Here is a 19,012-nt window from a genome sequence, read left to right on the forward strand (position 1 = left end):
TCGCCGTAGCCTTGCCGGGTGGCGCGGGCACCACGGTTCCCCTGAAGCTTTTCCCTACCCCAGCGCCCAATCCTGCTCCCTGGTGCTGGTGCTGGTAAGTGAACGGGGCCGGGGCCGGGTGGTCGCAGTGCTCAGCCCCCCACCGTGCCCCCCTGAAGGTGTCCGTGAGCCCCCCCAGCAGTGGATGGGGTCAGGGGGCGACACCGGAGCTGCTGCTGGGTCAGAGCCTGGAGCTGTGCAGAGCCCAGGGGGGCCAGGAGCAGAGACGCAGCCCTGGGGGGTCCCAAGCCCCCAGGGACAGAGGCAGCCCCGTCCCTTGGGTGCTCCGAGGCCCCTTGGGTCACCCTTTTTGGGGTGGCAGCGGGCGCTCCCCGGGCTTCTCCGCGCAGCCCCGGCCGCAGCCTGGCTCATGGGGTGCTCAGCGGGGGCTCGGGGCCGTGGTTTGCCCCCCCAGCGATGGCACCAACATGGGGCATTGTGGCCAAAGCCCTTTTTGGGGACCCTAAGGGGTGCAGACGGGGGGGCTGAGCTGGGCCCTGGTGTGAGGGCGGAGGAGCAGAGCTGGTGGCAGGGAGCTGCTGCTCCTCCGGGCTGGCTCCAGCATCCTCGTGGGGGCCACAGGCTTTGTCCGGGGGCTCCCCAGAGGGTGGGGGTCCGCGTGCCACCCCCGTGCCTCCTTCTCAGCAGCCCCCGCCTCTTGTCTCCCGCTGCAGCCCCGGTTTCTCGCTCTCCTCTCGCCTGCTTTAGCATCCCCGCCGCCGACACCTCTTAAAATACACCCGCGTGCAGATGGCGAGGGGGGGGCGCGGAGGCGCCGTGCTTTGCTGTGCCTCCAAAAGCAGGAGGGAGCTCGCCAGCAGCCGGACCTGGCCGCCCTCCTCGTGATTTATGAGCGGGGCAGCTGGGAGCCGGGCAACCCCATCCATCCTCATCCTCATCATCCTCATCCTCCTGCGCCCTGCCCAGGGCTGCTCCCCCCCAGGGTGCAGCGTGAGGACCCCCCCGGGTGGTCTCAGCACCCTGAGCCAAACCCTTTTGGTCGCAGGTCTCAGCAGCCTTGGTCCTATTAGAGCACGACCCCCAACGTCCTCCCCACGGGGAACTTATCGGGGGCGTCCCCGTTGCAAGCCGAGGAAGCCTTCGAGTGGGGGATTAAATCCCAGCTGGATGCTGGCTGCCTCCCCGCCCTTGCTCCTGCGGCATCAACCCCATCCCAAGGTGACCAGAGCGTTTGCTTCCATTTAATTTAGTTTTTGCATTGAGCTTCCCTCGCAGCAGCTGCCGTGCCAAATGGCTCGGGGCCGTGCGGCGCTGTAAATCTCCCGGTTTTACACCAACATTGGGGGCCGCCTTCCCCGTGCCTCAGTTTCCCCACCTCTCTCCGGGCTTTCGGTGGCACCCGGTGGCCTCCCGGTCCCTCCGCGTGCTCTTTGCTGAGTCTTGGCTCTTTCTTTTTTTTTTTTTCTTTCTTTTTTTTTTTTTTTTCAGGTTGCCTTTTTGACGTTTCCTGGCTGAGCCCACGCGTGGGTGCTGTGCCACGGAGCTGTGCCGGTGGTGAGTGTGCACAGGGGGTGACACGGGGAGGAAAGGGGGCTCTGACACCCCCAGGATGCGTCCCGGGGGGGGGTGTAGAACATCAGTGCATGCGTGTGCGTGGATGCACAAGCGTGTGTGTGTGTGTGCAGGGGGGGGGGGGTGCGTGGCTGGGGACCCTGCAGGGGTGTGGATCCGCGTGTGTGTGTGCACCAGGAGTAAGTGTGCGTGTGTGTGTGCACCGTGTGCATGTGTGCACCGTGTGTGTGTACCAGGAGTAAGTGTGCGTGTGTGTGCACCCTGCATGTTTGTGCACCCTGAATAAGTGTGCACCGTATGCATGTGTGCACCGTGTGTGTGCACCCTGCGTGTGCATCCGTGTGCACGTGCACCCCAAATAAGTGTGCGTGTGCGCCCTGCACGCGCGTGCACCCACGTGCATCTTTGCACCCTGTCTGCACCTCTGCGTGTGCGCACGCCCCCTGCGTGTGCACGCCCTCCACGCGCGCACACCCCTGCGTGTCCGTGCACACCCCCCGCGTGCGCGTGCCTGTGTGCACCCCCCCCCCTGCGCGTGCACCCACGGGCGTGTGCACGCGCCCTTGCACGCGCGCACCCGCCCCGCGCTCCGGGCGTGTCCGTGCGCTCCCTCCCGTGCACGCGCGCTCCCGCGGGGCCGCGCGCGGCCGTCACCAGGTGTCGCTGTCCCCACGGCCACCGCCTCCTGCCCGCGCCCCCCCCCCCCTCTCCGGACCCCCCCCCCAAAAAGCCGCCGCTTTTTGCTGGCAGCTGCTCGGGCACCGAAGCGGCTTCTCCAGCGCCTCCGCCGCTTCCTCCCCAAATGTGTTCCCACCTCGCGCTGCCGCGGGGTTGGGGACCCCCCCCCCCCCCGAGGGGCTTTGGGGAGGGCAGGGACCCCCCCTCCCCGGATGGTCCCACCCCCCAAAAAACCTCCCCTCCGCCGGTGCGGGGCGCGGGGCGGCTGAACCGGGGGGGGCTGAGCCCGGGAAGGGTGGTGGGGGGGGCCAAGCCCCCGCCCCCCCCCCCCCCGGGGCCGCCCGGCTCCGCGCCCCCCCGCCCGCAGCTTGATTAAAGCGGCGGCGCGCCCAGCTGGTGCCTGCTGCCGGCACCCCGAGCGGAAAGCGCCCGAGATTAAAATCTGCAATTAGCGGGAGCCGAGCGCGCAGCCGGGGGCTTCCCCGGCACGGGCCGCCCCCCCCCCACACACACACACACACCCCGGGCCCTGGCCCGCACCGCTGCCCGGCCCCAAAGCCCTGCAGCCCCATATCCTGCGTCCCCATATCACGCATCCCCATTTCCTACATCCCAATATCCACATATTCCCATATCCTATATCCCCACATCCTGCATCCCTGTATCCCCCCAGCCCCATATCCTGCAATCCCAAATCCCCATATTCCTATATCCTGCATCTCCATATCTCCATATCCCCATATCCCACGTCCCCATATCCTACGTCCCCTCATCCCCACCTCCTGCATCCCTGCACGCCTCCATCCCCCTATCCCCCATCCCTCCATCCCCACATCCCTGCACCCCACATCCTCCCACCCCCGTGTCCCTGCATCCCCCATGCAGGACACCAGCTTGGCCGTGGCAGCAGCCCCAAGGTGTTCCTTCAACACGTCCCCGTGTCCCCCTGTCCCCCTGTCCCCCTGTCCCCATGTCCCCACGGCCACCCCAGGCCCACGTGGCTGTGCCACCACCTCCACGTCCCCCTGCCCATCCAGGACCTCTCTTTTGGGGCTGTTCCTGTCCCTGCCACCCCGCACACCATCCCCAGGTGCCTGCATGGGGTCAGGGCCCGAAGCGCAGCCGGTGGCTTTGGGGACACCGGGGACGGGGCTGGCCGAGCCCCGCGCAGGCGCCTGGCACAGCACCCTGGCCCCCTCTTGGTGCCCCCCCCTCTGCGAAGCCGCACAGCTGAGCCGAGGCAGGCGGCTGGGGGGGGGGTGGGGGGAGGGCCCGCGCCTGCACGCTTTCACCTGCCATTTAATTGGATGTATTTTTAATTAATGGTGCCTCTGGGACCAACATGAGACAACATGATCTCTGAATAGGGACAGGGGAGGAATTGGGGAAGGTAGGAGGATTGGACCGCGGGGTGCGCTTACCCGGCAAACGCTGCCATCAATCACCCGCCACTTTTCGGCTCTGGACTTTTGGCTGGTGCCCAGGGCCGGGGGGGGGGGAAAAGGGGGGGGCACGGCCCCCAGCCTGGCACACGTGTGATGAGCGGCACGGCCTCAGCTGCGGCTTGGGGGGGGGGGGGCGAGTGGTGAGTGCCAGCAGCTGGAGCTGGCAAAGCGCACAACCACCCCGCTGCCCCCCAGCCCTCGCTGCGCCCCCCAGGTCAGGCTGGGGGCTGCAGGGTCACTGCTGCTTCTTTTGGGAGCTGGGGGGGGCTCTGTGTGACCCCCCCCTGTGCTCTCCGTGCCCCGCTGCCCCCACCTGCCCCATGCCCATGCCCTCGCTTTGTTCCTCCCTGCCCGGGCAGGGGGGCACAGCTGGCCCAGCCGCAGCCCCCCCCCCCCCTCCCCGCACCTTCTGGCACAGCCCCTGGGGGGGCCGGGGCAGCTGCCTGGCCAGCGAGGGCCGGGGGGGCCGGGGGGGCTCCCGGCTCGCCCGCGGCAGGTGCCGCCGCGCAATGTAGGGCAGGCATTAATATTTAGTGCCGCTGGGGGGGCCGTGCCGGGGTTGCGGCACAGCTGCCTCCTGCGCTGGAATGCAAACTGCAGCGCTGCCACCGCCCTGGCCCCCCCAGGCCCCCCGCCCTCCTGCACATTGCTGGGGGGGGGCACATCCCCGTCCTCCCCCCACCCTGGACACCCCATGCCCCAGAGGTGTGCCGCGTGGTGGGCACCGTGCCCCGGCACCTCGAAGCCACCGGCAGCGTGCAGGGGGCAGGATGGTGCTGGGGGGGTCCTGACACCGCCACACACACACCCCCCAGGTGGGGTCCCTGCTGCGGGGGGGCGATGGGGATGGTCCTGGCATGGGGCTGGCGCTGGCATCCCATGGAGCACCGTGGTGCCACCCAGCCCCCGGCCACGCGGTGCCGTGCGGCGCCGGAGCCTTTGTTGCAGGATCCCGGGGCAAGCGCCCGGAGCGGGGACACGCGGTGGCCGCCACTTCCCACCCGTGGCCTCCCCACTGCCACCACCGGCACTGGGTGGGCACGGGAGGCCCCCGCGTGGGCACCGGTCACCTCCCCACGGCCACGCTTCTGCGGCTTCGGCATCTCCCAGGCCTCGCGGGGAGGCTTCGGGGCTCCCTGCCCGCACCGAGGGTCTCAGCCCCATGCCCGGTGCCCGTCCATCCATCCATCCATCCATCCATCCGTCCGTCCGTCCATCCACACACCCCACCTCCCGCTCCCCCCCCAACCCCCCCGGCCCGGGGCGTGCGGATGCGCGCGCATGTGGGTTTATTAGCGTTATTTCGGCATTGTGATGCAGAGAGAGTAAGTGTAACAGCTGCTCCGTGCTCGCAGTGTTTATTGTTACCTAGAGACAGCCCACTGGCTCCTTCCCAGCCTCCCCCCGCGCCCCGGCTCCCCACACTCGGATGCAAAATTTATAGCACGCCGGGCCCCTCGCGTTAACTCTCTGCCTTCCGGGCGGGGACGGTGGCACGGGACGGGGGACGGGGACGGGGGTGTGGGTGGGGAGAGGTTGGCGCCGTGCTGGGGACGCTGGGGGACACCGCTCGTGGTGGGACGCGGTGCGTGGGGCTGCCGGAGGTGAGCCAGATGGGGCTGTGCCGTGCCATGAGGGGCCGTGCCGAGCTGTGCCGAGCTGTGCCGAGCTGTGCCATGCCGTGCCGAGCCATACAGAGCCACACAGAGCCATGCGGTGCCGTGCCGAGCCGTGCCAAGCCGTGCCAAGCCATGCAGCATCATGCCAAGCCACGCAAAGCCACACGGTGCCATGCGGTGCCATGCGGTGCCACGCCGTGCCGTGCCGTGCCGTGCCACCCGGAGCCCCAGCCGGGCGGGCAGGAGGTCCCCGTGGAGCCCGTATCCATGGCACAGATAATCCCCTGCCGGGCCGGGTGCCAGCCTGGCTGCTGCCCGCCCGCTGCCTGCAGCCCAGTTCGGGGGGGGCTCATCCCCGGCTGCCCCTCACCACCGGCAGCGGGGACTCAGCACAGGCCTGGTGACCCCGGCACTGCCCAAACCAGCGCCCGGGGGGCAGTGAGGTGATGGGGGGGGAGAGGGGGCACGGCTGGGGGGTGCCAGGTGCTGGTGGCTCAGGGGGCTCTGCCCAGGGGGGGGTTTATTGGGGACAAGGAGCAGGGCTGGGCCCAGGCATCCGTTTGGTGCCACGCGTCCCCCTCCTTTGTTCTGCTGTTGCTTCGCATGGCACAGCGTGGCACGGCACGGAACAACGCAGCGTGGCACGGCTCAGCACGGCTCAGCACGGCACGGCACGGCTCGGGGTGGCACAGCACAGCTTGGCATGGCACGGCACAGCTCGGCACAGCTCGGCACGGCACGGCACAGCTCAGCATGGCATGGCACAGCTTGGCACAGCTTGGCACGGCACGGCTCAGCATGGCACGGCACAGCTCGGCACAGCTCGTGGCAGGGCAGCAGCCACGGGGGTGCCCCCACACCTCTAAGGACAGGGACCAGGAGCAGGTGAGCGTCTGACCCTGCACCCCCTCCTTGCGGCCGGACCCCCACGCCCCCTCCCACGAGCCCCCGCCAGCCCTGGGGACACCGGGGTGACACCGTGAGGGTGGCCTCACCCCGCTGCTGCCCCGGGCTGCGAGACCACGGCCACGTCCTGCCAGGGCCTGGCACTGGGGGCTCCCAAATCTGCTGCCCCCCCCCCCTCACAGCACAGAGCAGGTGGGTGTCGGGCACGGCTGGGGACAGACGGCCCCGTGTCCAGTGGGGGGGGACCCGGCCTTGTCCCCTCTGCCCCCGCCAGCCCCCGCTGCCCGGTCCCCCCCCCACCTCCCTCCCGCTCCCTCCATCTCTCAGCAAGTTTTTTATGTGATTACAGGCACTGCATGGTAATTAGTGCTAAACTCATTTGCACAACTACAGTTAATTGGCTACAACAATTAATTAATGTGTTGGAAATTTGGCACCGGAAAAAAAAAAAGTTTGTCATCAGAGGGACCTGGGGGGGGACCAAAGGGGGGGGGGGACGGTGCCGGGAGCGCAGGGGCGCCCGCACCCACCTGCAGCCCCGCGCCCCCGGTGCTCCCCTCGGCTGGGGCCCGCGCCCGCCGCCCGCGCTTTGTTTCTCCTCTCCTGCTCCCCTTCCTGCCTTCCCGGCTTCCTTTCGCTCTTTCTTTCTTTTCTCTCTTCTTTTTTTTTTTTTTTTTTTCCCTTTTTTTTTTTTTTTTTTACAACTTAAGCAAACTCATTTCCCTGATAAAATATAGCATGACTAATGACTGAAGCATGTAAAAATCATTGGGAAAATGTCCTTGGAAGACGAATGCATTTTCAGCAGAATAATTAACTTAATTAACAAATTCACATGCATATTCATCAGGCTATTAATGTCTTCTCAGCTCAGCTTGACGAACATTGCGGTAATAACCATCTCATTTGCATACTGCATTCTACTGCTATCCAAAAAAAAAAAAAGGCGCCTGCACACGCGCAGCCCGCGACACCCACACCAAGGGGACGGCTCGGCCCCGGCCCCAACCCCGTGCCCCTACCGAGGCGGAGGGGGTGGTCCCGGCCCTCCCTGGCCCCGTTTTGGGCGGGGGGGCGCGGGCGGCACCGCAGCCCCCAGGAGACGCACGGGGGCCGGGTCCCGCCGCGTGCTCGGAGCCCATCGGATGCTGCGATGCCAGGGGGCGGGGCTGGGGCTGGAGGCTCCGCCCACTTTGGCCACACCCAGTTTGGCCCCGCCTTGATTCGGACCACGCCCTTTTAGGCTCCTCCTCCCTTTTTTTGGCCACGCCCTGATAGGCTCCGCCCATTTGGCCCCGCCCCACCTGGTGCCACCCACAGCAGGGGGTGCGCGGCACCGGGTGCGGGCAGAGCCAGCGAGCGTGTGCTCACACGTGCTGTGCTCACACACGCGTGCACACACGTGTTCATACATGTTCACATGTGTTCATACATGTTCACACGTGTTCACACGTGCACAGGCGCACGCACACCCCCGGCCACCCAGCACACACGCGTGCAAGGCAGGGGCACGAGGCCGCGCACCGGGGCACCCTGCGCACGCCGCGGTCAGCGTGCACCAGGCAGGGGGGGTGGCACGGCGACCAGGGGGAGGGACGGACAGACGGACGGACGGACAGGGGGTGGACGGACGGACAGACAGACAGACATGTGGATGGATGGGTGGGTGGACAGACAGACACGTGGATGGGAGGATGGATGGACGGACAGATGGATGCACGGCCGGGTGGGTGGATGGACAGACAGACACATGGATGGATGGATGGACGGACAGACAGACACGTGGATGGCTGCATGGCTGGACACACAGGAGGGCAGACAGACAGACAGACAGACAGGGGACAGTGGGTGCCTGTGGGGGCACAGGCGCCTGCCGGACAGACGGACACGCGGTGCCGGACGGCTCCCCACGCTCAGGAGCCACCAGACGCCCCCATGGCGCAGGGGCTGTCCCTGTGCCCCCATCCCTGGGGGGGTCAGGCCCCGCTGCGGCCCCTCCCTGGGCACTGGGACCCCCAGGAGCTGCAGCACCCATGGGACGGGGACACCGGGGGTGCCCCCAGCAGCGCGCCCCCACCCTTGGGTGCCCCCGGGGACCCTCCTGGCCCCAGGGATGGGGACAGCTCTTGGCCAATCCCCACCCGGGACTCGTGCCCCCACCCAAACCGCTATTTGGACTCGTGCTGCTGACCAATCAGAGCCGCCCCCCCCCCCCTCTGCCCCGCCCAACCCCCCCTATATAAGCCGGGTGCTCCCCAGGGTGCTCCAGGTCCCACTGGGTGGTGCTGGTGGCCGGATGGGGACACGCGGTGGTGGGGGGGGCGTCGTCTTGGCCGGGCTTTGCTCCACACCAGCTCCGTGTTCCCTGGGTGGGGGGACCCAGGGGACCCCCCCCATAGCCCCCCACCTGCCCTGGGGACCCACGGAGCGATGGGGAAACTGAGGCACGGCTCACCTGCGGGGCCAAGGAGCGAGGCCACCCCCATGGTGCGGTCCCCAAAACCTTCCCTTTGTCCCCGTGGGCATCCCGCGATGCTCACCCCTAAAAAATAACCCCACAGAGGGACACGGGGGAGGGACCTGGGGGGCCGCGGCCACGGGGTGAAGGTCGGGTGAAGGGCGCCAGCGGCACGCGGAGGGGCGGTGGCGGAGCCGGCGGGGCGGGGGATAATGCAGCGAGACGTGCCAGCTGTACCCGGAGAAAGGCAAATAATTCAGCAGCACCAACCGGAGAGGAACCAGCCCTCGGAGCCACGTGCCAAAATACCAGCAGTAAAGTAGTTAAATTAATCCAGCGCGCGAGCGAGGGAGCCTGCGAGAGCCGGCTTGGGCCCCAATCCAAAGGAGTTAATGTCCCACAGTATGATCGATTAGTTGTCAGATGTGATTTCAAACCAATACAAGATGAATAGCATAATTTTCCTTCTCTCATTTTAGACAGAATTAAGAATCCATTAGCTAACACAAATTTTTGGCAACTTTAATAAAAAGCTCCAATATACATTTGTAGCAAACGCTCCCCGAGGTCCCCGCCGGGATGCAGCCGGCCTCCTTCCCTCCTTCCCTCCCTCCCTCCCTCCCTCTCTTCCAGCCGCTGGGGGGGCTCAGCCTCGACCCCCGGCCTCCGCCACCGGGAGGGTGCCAACGGCACGAGGCCGATGCCCACCGGCGGGGGTCTTCCCTTGGCATTGGGTTGGGGCGCCCCAACCGGACCCCAGCGCGGCGAGGCCGCGGTGCCATGGATGTGATGAGCCTGGGGGGGCAAGGGGGGGGTCTCGGTGGCGGGGGCTTTGTGCCGGGGCGGCCGCGCGGGGACTCGTCAAGGACAAAACCGAGCTCAAGCTGCTGCTGCCCGCGTGCCCGCAGGCGCGGGGCCGCCGTGCCAGCCCAGCCGTGGCCATTACGGCTGCGCGCGCCAGCTGCGGCCGCACGATCCCGCGTCCCCGGGGAGGCCGGGGGGGGACCGGGCACCGTGCCACCGCCGGGGCTGCCACCGCCACCACCGCCACCACCGCCCTCCCCGGCGGTGCCAGGCATGGGGGGCTCCGGGGTTGGGCGGGCGGTGGGGAGAGGGGATTCGGGAGCTGTGGGTGAGGATGAGGGTGCGCCAAAGGTGCCGCCGTGGGGGCTCGTTGAGGTTTGGGGTGAGCCAAGGTGGGGAGGGGGCTTCATCCTGCGCCACGCCTGAATCCTCTCCCCAAGCATCCCCAAAACACCCGGTGATGGAGCTGATGTAGATCTTGCCATGGGTGACTCGAGGGTGCCCCGACCTCATTGCTCGGCCCCACGGACAAGAGGTTGTGCTGGGTTTGGGATGGTGACCCCACAGAGCACCCATGGGTGCTGAGGTCCTGGCACCAAACAGCCCCCACTGCCAGGGGCTTGGGGCCCGGAGGGAGCCCAAGGGCAGAGCTCGGCCGCGGGCACCCCTCCTCCTGCCCTCGCTGCTGGATCTCCGGATTTTAGGCACCAAATGGGGTTGAATTAGGATTATTATCACAGCTGTTCTAAATGTAATTAGTTTTGCTCTGAACTTGTTTGCTTTGCCGGGATTACGGCACAATCCAGCCGATCCGCCCGGCGCTAACTTGAGAAAGGCTTTAATTACTCTAATAAAGAGGATGCCGGGTTAATTTGATGATTCCAAAGGTGTGTTTTTCAATTACATTTAACAAAAAGATTTATAGTCGGGTAAAATTTAATTAGGAGCGTGCGGGAGGGCCAGGCCAGCCGGGAGGCTGCTCACTGCGGGGCAGCGGCGCGGGGGCTGCGGGACCTCGACCCAGCCCTGGCGGTGCCACCGTGCCCCCCCGCAGCCACCGGGGTCTGTCCGGGGGCACCGTGTCCGTCTGTCCTGCCCCGTGGCCGTCTGTCCTGCCCTATTTCCAGGTCCTCTCTGCCCAACCCAAGGATGGGAGCGGGTCAGGGCTTTGCCGTGATGCCGCAGAGCCCCACCGTGTGCTGTGTCCCCCCCCCAGCCCCGTGGGCCAGGTGGGTGTTTGGGGGTGTTGGGGCCCCTCCGTCGCCGCGCCGGGTGCGCGGAGGCATCGAGCGGAGCCGCTGTCTCCTCGCTGTCAGGATCCGATCAAAGCAGATGGGATCCAGCTGTGAGCACCAGCATGAGGAACAGGCTGCCCGAGCCGGGCGGGAGGAGAGGGGACGGAGCCGAGAGGGTGCGGGGAGGTGGTGGTGGGGGGGGGGACACGGGCGCTGCTGCCCACCCGCCGCAGACCTCGGGCGAGCCCGGCCGCGGCGGAGCTGCCAAGAGAAATGGGCAGATTATGGGAGGGACGCAGGCCAAGGCAGGGCTGCGATGCAGCCGCCGTAAATCAGCTTTTAAGTAGCAACAAAATGGACATTTCCCATATGAGAGGTGCCACCGCCTGCCACGGGGAGGGGGGGGCGAGGGCAGCGAGCCGGGGGCGGGGGGGGGGCAGGCCTGGCCTTGGGGTGAGGGGATGGGGATGGGGAACGGGGACGGGGATGGGGACGGGGTGGCACACGCAGGACATCCAGAGGTGCCAAGGGGATGGGGCTGGAGCCCAGGATGGGGGTCCCAGAAAAAGGGAAGGGAAGGGAAGGGAAGGGAAGGGAAGGGAAGGGAAGGGAAGGGAAGGGAAGGGAAGGGAAGGGAAGGGAAGGGAAGGGAAGGGAAGGGAAGGGAAGGGAAGGGAAGGGAAGGGAAGGGAAGGGAAGGGAAGGGAAGGGAAGGGAAGGGAAGGGAAGGGAAGGGAAGGGAAGGGAAGGGTCCCCGTGGCTGTGTGAGGCTCCCGCCGTGCAGCGGGGTCCCGCAGCGAGGGCCCGGCTGCCATGGGGGGGCTCAGGTGGGCGCCACCTGCTCCCCACCGCTCCCGGCCAGGGCTGGCCCCGCGCCCGCTGGCTCCAGCCTCCCCCCGCTGCCCCCACCGGGGCTGTGCCCCCTCTGCCCCCCCTGGGCTTGGGGAGGGCTCCGCAGAGGGGCGCCCCCCCACGCCCCCGGCTGCTGCCCAGTCTCAGGGGGTCCCCTCCTCGCCCATCCCCACGGGGCGCGGGGAGCTCCCCACGGGCACCACCGCGAGTGGGGGCGACCCCGGGAGCTCTCCGGGGGTCACCCCACGGGGGGGGAGAGGCTCCGGGCCGAGCCGAGCCGGGCCGGGCTGTGCCGTGGGGGGGCTGTGCCGTGGGGGGGGGCTGCCAGGCTGTGCAGCATTCCGGAGTACCAGGCATTTGTGCTCGGCGGGGCCGTGCCAGCAGGCGTTGGCAGGTTTGGAGCTTCGCAGCGATTCCAGGCACAGATGTCCTTGTTTTAACTCCTCTGCGATGAATCCTGGCAGGCCGGCCTGGGGGAGGGGGCGGCTCGGCAGCCCCCCCGGTGCACCGGGGCCCTCTGCCAGCCCCGGCCCGCCCCGACCCCCCCCCCACCCCCCCCGCACACACGCCCCGGGCAGCCCCGGTCCCGGTGGCCGCTCCCGAGCAGACGAAGCCCCCGCAGCCCTCGCAGCCCCCGCAGCCCCCACGGCCCCCGCAGCCCCCTCCCGGCCCCGGGGGGGGTGTGGGGGGGGTCTCGGCCCGGCCGGGCTGGCCCGGTGGTGGCGTCGGGCCGGGCTCCGCAGCGCGGCGGGCTCCCAGAGCCGGCAGCATCCGTTTTTTATGGTATCTGCAATTTTGGCAGAAATCTGTCTTTAATTTAGCTGTCCATATAAAAATCCGCACTGTATAATAATGAACAGATGCCATGAAATTTAAACTGAAGCAATGACTCCTCCTCCCCCCCCCCCCCCCGGCTGGCACTCGCCGGTGGCAGCGGCGACCCGGAGCTGGCGCTCGCTCCGCGCCCCCCCCACCCCCTCCTCGGTCCCCCGCGCTCCGCGGGGCCGGGCCGGGCTCAGGGCACCGGGGGCGCCGGGAACGCCCGATCCGGGGGGGCCGAGGGGCTGGGGGGGAGAAAGTGGGGGCAGAAATCGCCCCCCCCCGGTCTCGTCCTGCCCGGCTGAGCCCGGCCGAAATGCGCCCGTTGGATGCTCGCGGTGGCCCCGGGCCCCCGGTACCCCCCCGGTACCTCCCGACCCCAAATGTCCCCGACCCCGCGGTCACACCAAATTGTGCCAAATCCCAGCGGGGGCTGTGGGGGCAACTCCCGGCTCCCTCCGGTGGGAACGGGAGCGGAGCACCGAGCGCGGGCAGGCCGGGTACCGGGGCGGGGAACCGGGGCCGGGCACCGGTTCCTCGCACCTCGGCCGCGCACCGGGGCCGGGCACCGGAGCTCTCCTCGGAGCCGTGCCCGGCGGTGGGGCCGCATTGCGGGGCCGCTCCGTGCCCGAGCAGCACCCGCAGCTCCTCGCCTCGGCGGGGCCGCCCGGGCTCTGGGGAGCCAAAATCACGGGAATTAAAAAGAAAACGCGGCCCCAAACGGAGGTGTTAAATCCCGGCCCCGCCGTGCAGCCCGGGCACACCGGGCCCTTCCCGGAGCCCCGGGGGCGAGCAGATGCCGGTCCCCCCCCCCTCCTCCCGCAGCCCCCCTGGGGGTCCCGCTGCCTGCCCCCCCATCCCCTTTCCGGTGGGCTCCCGCCTTTCGCCGCCGCATCTCCGGGTCCCGGTGCCGGTACCGGCCCCAAACACCGGCTCCTCGCCCCCTTGGTGGCCCCGCCGCAGTCGCCGGTCGCCCGGAGCCCCCCCCGGCTCCGAGCCCCCCGCCCCGGGGCTTTTCCCGCAGAGAAACCGTTCCCGTCCCGGGGCCGGGCGGCGGCCGTCGGAAGAGGCTCCGCTCCCCCGCGGGCACCGGCGAGGGCCGGGGCCGGGGTCGACGGGGCTCTGGGGGGGCTCGGGAAGGCCACGAGCACCTCGGGGGGGCCCCGCTGCCCCGGCCGGGCCCGGTTCGTCGGGGCAGGGCCGGAGCCGCTTCCCGTCGGGCCGCTTCCAACCCAGGCCGGGGCCGTCCGTGCCCGCGGCCCCGAAAACGCCGGATTTTCCCCCAAATCCGTGGGGCCGCGGGGGCACGACGTACGCTGCCCCCACGCGAGTTTTCCCCCCCGAAGCGGCTTCCCCGAGGGAACCCGAGGGCTCCGTGCCCGCACTCCCGGTGCCGGTGCCCGGTGCCTGCAGCCGGCGGGGCCGGGGGGAGCGGCGCCGTGTGCCCGGGAGCCCGCTCCGCGTCCCGGGGTCGCGGCCGGCCGGGGATGAGCCCCGGTGGCGGGGACGGTGAAGGGACCGGCGGCGTTTGGCCGGGGCAGGCGGCTGGGCACGGCGCCCGCTCAGCACCGCCGCGGCGGACAGCTCCGTGCCGCGCACCGGCACCGGGAACCGGGCACCGGGCACCGGGTGCCGGTTACCGGGCACCGACCACAGGGCACCGGGCACCAGGCACCAGGCACCGGGCACCGCGCAGCGGGCACCGGGCACCGGGCACCGGGTACGGGGCATCGGGCATCGGGCATCGGGCATCGGGCACCGGGCACCGGGTACCGGGAACCGGCCACCGGGCACCGAGCACCGAGCACCGAGCACCGGGCACCAGGCACCAGGCACCGCGCAGCGGGCACCGTGCCGAGCCTTCGAGCCGACCGGGCACCGGGGCGGCCACAAAGGACCCGGCCTGGCCACCGCCACCGGGCACCGCGCCGGGGCCACCGGCACCGCGGACCGATGCCAGCCGCGGGCAGCGAACCAAGGCCAGCTCAGAGCCGCCGTCCCCGGGGGAGCGGAGCGGTGCCACCGCCCGGGCTGCCCGCCGCGGCTCGCCGGTGGCCGCGGGGCCGGGTCCGAGCGGGGTCCGCGGCTCCGGTTCCCGGTGCCTTTATTGGCGGGGGGGGGACACCGCCTCCCCGGTCCCGGGGGGGACACCCGTGGGGCAGAGCCGCGTTATATCAGCGCCTCCCCACCGCGGGCCGCGCACTCGGGCACGGCGGAGCGGCGGAGCGGTCCCGGGGCCGGTCCCGGGGCCAGGCACGGGGCGGGGGTCGTTCCGCCGCCCCCCCCCACCTCGCTCCCCGTTATCCCTTTCTCCGTGCCCCGGGGCGGGCGGGTCGGAAGGAAAGCGGCGAAGGCGGCGGAGTCAACATTGAATATTTATTAATCGCCGTCGAAGGACGCTCGGTAATTACAGGTTCGCCTCGCATCGCACCGGCCGCGGCTCGTCACGGCCGAGAAGTCCTGGCGGGGGCCGCCGCCGCGGGGCTGCAAGCGTCCAGCGGGCCGGGGGGGGCCCGGGGGGGCCGATGCATGCAGTGGTGGTGCCGGGACCCCGGCCCGGAGCCCCCGCGCCGCCCCCGCCGCCAAGCAGTGTCCGCGGCGGCGGGGAGCGGGGGGCGCGGAGCGGGCGCGGCTCCCGGCGCGGGGGGGCTCTTGCATATCGTTGGCCATAAATATTTATTAATCGAAATGAAACGGAACAGAAACACGAAAGCACTTCTGGTGTCGGACAGGCGGGTCCCCTTTGCTACAACTGTTTTTTTGTTTTTTCTTTTTTGTTTTTTTTCTTTTTTCTTTTTTTTTTCTTTTTTTTTTGCAAAACTTTTTTTTTGTTTTGTTTTGTTTTGTTTTCGTTTTCAAAACATTTCTCAGAAATCCTCCTCCTCCTCCCTGGTCTCTAAAAATGCTGGTTTCTCTAAGGTGGTGCGGGCAGGTTCAAAAATTGCGTTATCTCCGGTTTCCGGCGTCTCCCGACCGAAGGAATGCATCACACCGGGGCGAAGACGAAGGGGCCGGCTCGGGACCGGGAGCCGCGGGGGCCGGAGCGCCGCCAGCCCCGCCGGAGCCCCGCCAGCCCCGGCCGCTCCCGCTTGCATAGCTGCGGGCTGCCCTGCCGTGCCCGGCCCCGGCTCCGCCAGCTCGGGAAAACCGGGGCGGCTCTGTGTTTTTTTTTTCTTTATATTTTTTTTTCTTATTTTTTCTTTTTTTTTTTTCCTTTTTTTTTTTTTTCCGTTTCAAGTTTTTTTTTTTTTTTTTAAAACAGGTAAAAAACGTCCTGACACACGCGCTGCGAGAGGAACTCCGGGCACCGGGGCCGGGAGCGGGGCCGGGCCGGGCCCCCCCAAAGCAAAGTGCATCTCTGAGCGTCCGCCGGGCCGGGCCTGCTTGCATAGATAGAAATATTGGGGTCTCCGTTTCGCCTCTTTATTGCTTCGGAAAGTTTCGCTCCGCGCCGCAGCGCGCTCTCCTCTCGCTCCCACGGGCCGGGGCAGCGGGTGTCCAATGCTCGGGGGGGCTCACGGCGGCGGAGGGGAGAAACGGCCCAAAACGGTTACGGGGCGGGGCGGGGCGGGGGGGGGGGGGGGCGAGAAATAAAAACGAATTAAAAAGCAAACGACGCGGCCCGACCCAGCGCCCCGGGCCGGGCTGCGGGCGCGCCTCCGCCGCTGCCGGGGGGGGCCTTGGGCAGCGCTCGGCGCCCCCCCCCCCGTCGCGGGATAAATAATAATAATAATTTAAAAAAAAAAAAAAAGAGAGAAAAAAAGGAGAAATCCTCCAAAAAAAAGCACTTTGTCCCCACGGGGCTCGGGGACCCGCCGCCGGGGCCGGGTCCCCATATTGCACCAAAGCCCACGGCGGAGCCCCCGGGGGCCGGTCCGCGGGGCCACCGCGGCCCCCCCGGCCGGGGCTGCGGGAGGGTGGGGGGGGTGGAAAGGAAGAAGGAGGAGGAGGAGGAGGAGGAGGGCGGGCACGGGGAGGGGGCGGCGGCGGGGGGGGGGGGTCAGTTGTGGAAGAAGGCGTTGAGCTCCTCGTACATGGGGCCCCGCTCGTGCGGGAGGTGCATGTCGTAGGGGAAGATGTTCTCGGAGTGCACCCCCCCGCGCATCCCCGCCGAACCGAAGACCAGGTTGTGGCCGGCGGGCCGGGAGCCGGGCAGCGCCGAGTAGTGCATAGAGTAGTGGTAGCTTTTCTCGTGGTCGGGGGAAGAGTCTTGCTTGAGGGAGAAGTTGCCGTTAATGCACAGGGGGGGGCTGAGCCCGCCGTCGTACTCCGAGCTGTTGTAATCGGGGGACGCGTTGCCGTAGAGGCTCTCGTAGGCGGAGGCGCAGTAGCTGTGTGTCCTCAGCCCGTGCGAGCCGGGCCCCGCGGGCGGCGGGCACTGCGCCGCGGCCAGCCGCGAGCAGGGGTAAGGGTAGGGGTGCACGGCGAAGGAGGCGTTGGGGCCGTGGTAGCGGCCCCCCTCCTGGCCCTGCTCCGTCAAGAAGTTGCGGGAGTTGAGCTGCAGGCAGCCGGCCACCAGGTTGGTGGTGGGCTGCGAGAGCCCCTTGCACAGAGTCTGCACGTAGGACACCAGGTCGGGCCGCTTGCCCGAGCGCAGGATTTCGGAGAGAGCCCAGATGTAGTTCTTGGCCAGGCGCAGGGTTTCGATTTTGGACAGCTTTTGGGTTTTGGAGTAGCAGGGCACCACCTTGCGCAGGTTGTCCAGGGCCGCGTTCAGGTCGTGCATTCGGTTCCGCTCCCGGGCGTTCGCCTTCTGCCGCCGCAGCTTGGAGCGCTCCAACCGCGCCTTGGTCATCTTGCGTTTTTTGGGGCCGCGCTTCTTGGGCCGGTCTCCTTCGGCCTCCTCCAGGCCTTCCTCCTCCTCCTCCTCCTCCTCCTCGTCCCCTCCTAGCTCCCCTTCCTCTTTGCTCTCCCCCAGCGAGCCCTCGGGCGGCTCCTCGGGGAGGGCGCAGCCCTTACCCTTGCGCTCCTCCTTGTCGCTGCGGGCATCCTCCTCGCACTCCTCGGCCCAGCTGGAGAATTTCTGAACTTCGGGGATGAGGCTGGGCTCGCTGAAAAGTCGCGTCAACATGATGGCTGCAGCGGGGGGCAAAGAGCGCCGTTACCGCGGCCGAACCGGCCCCGCCGCCCCCGCCCCGCCGGCCGGGGCTCGCCGCCGGCCTCCGCTGGGGAAGGAGTTGGGGGGATGTGGGGGGGTTAAAGGGGGTTTGGGGGGGGGGGGACGCGGGCGGAGCCGCCGTTCCCCGGCCCCTGGAGCGGCCCCGGGGTGGTGAAAACGAATGCGCGGAGGGGCCGCCCCCCGCCGCCCCCCGCCCGGGCTGCCCGGCACCGGGGGCACCGGGGCACCCTCGGGGCGGGGCGCCGCGCCCCGGGTCCCCCCCCCCCACTCCGCCCTTTCCCCTCCCCAGTTCCTTCCCCCCCCCCCCTCGCCGCCGCCCCGCTCCCCCGGCGGCCGCCGCGCCCCCACCCCGGTGCCCCCCACCCCGGTGCCCCCCGCCCCGGAGCCCCCCGCGGGCCGGCCCCGGTGCCGCGGCCGCTCCTCGACGCCTCCAACTTTTCCCCGTCGCCGCCACCGAAACGGCTCCGGCCACGGCTCCGCCACCGCCGTCCCGGGGCCGGGCAGCACCGGCCGCGGCCGTGCCCCCCCCCGCGACCCCCGCCCGATCCCGGCCTCCCACCCCCCCCCCGGCCGGGGCAGCTCCTGCCGGGCCCCCCACCCAGCCCCGCCGCCCCGGAGCCCCCCCCGGGCCGCCGGCGGAGCGCGGCCCGCAAACCGCGGCGGCAACGAACGGCGACGCGGCGGGGGGCGGCGGGGGCGGCCGTGCCCGGGGCCCCCCCTCTCCAAGGTGTGGGGCGCGGGGGGCGCGGGCGGCGGCGCCCGCGGGGTCGCCCCCGGGGCCGGGCGGCGCGGCGGGGCCGGGGCGGGGGGCACCGCCCGGGGCGGGGGCCGGGGGCGCCGCGGGGGAGCGGGGGGGCGGCTCCGGCGGGCAGGGGCCCCCGGGGGCGGCGGCGCGGCGGCTCCGCGCCGATTTCGTTGATGCGGGGCGGCCGCCGCTGCCCGCTCCGTCCCGCCGGGACCGCGCAGCCCCGGGAGCCCCCCGGGCGCGGCCACCGCCGGTTGGGGGGGGGAGGAGATGCTGGGGAGGGGGGGTGGGAGAAATGCCCCTGCCCCCCCCCCCCCCTCCTTCCCCTCCCCGGGGGGGTCGAGGGGAAAAATCCACCTGCGGGGCCGGCGGGGACCGGGGGAAGCGAGGGATGGGGGAGAACGAAAGAAGGGGGAAAAAAAGGGCGAGCCGTGGCGGAGAAACAAAATCAACATGGAAGTTGCCTTTTCTCCATTCAAGTTTCCTCCGCTGCCCTCCCAGCCCTCCACTTCTTACATAACTCACCTTCGGCGCTGACTGGAGGAATTCTTATTTCATTGTTCCCAGCATCTTCTGGGACCAGGACGCGGCTCCTTGAGGTGCTCCAGCCTCCTGCAGTCCTCTATCCAAAAGGAGGCGAGAGTGGCATCTCTACCCAGCAAAGGGGGTACCAGCTCTGCTGCCAGTGCCATATGGTTGGCACGTCATGCGCGAGAGCTATCACATGAGAGCTAATGATTGACATGCGCTTGCATTCAGG

At 69.1% G+C, this 19,012-nt stretch overlaps 1 protein-coding gene across 1 annotated transcript; it reads right to left on the reverse strand.

Annotated features, from left to right (window-relative positions):
• Positions 1-15,139: 15,139 nt before the first annotated feature.
• Positions 15,140-19,012, reverse strand: NEUROD2 (neuronal differentiation 2). Its single transcript, XM_068661124.1, has 2 exons — positions 18,778-19,012; positions 15,140-17,464 (listed from the first exon to the last, which is right to left on the reverse strand). The coding sequence occupies exon 2, from the start codon at positions 17,457-17,459 to the stop codon at positions 16,389-16,391; it is 1,071 nt and encodes a 356-aa protein (XP_068517225.1). The 5' UTR covers positions 17,460-17,464; positions 18,778-19,012; the 3' UTR covers positions 15,140-16,388.

Source organism: Anas acuta, chromosome 25 (genome assembly GCF_963932015.1).
Source record: "Anas acuta chromosome 25, bAnaAcu1.1, whole genome shotgun sequence".
Lineage (NCBI taxonomy): Eukaryota > Metazoa > Chordata > Aves > Anseriformes > Anatidae > Anas > Anas acuta.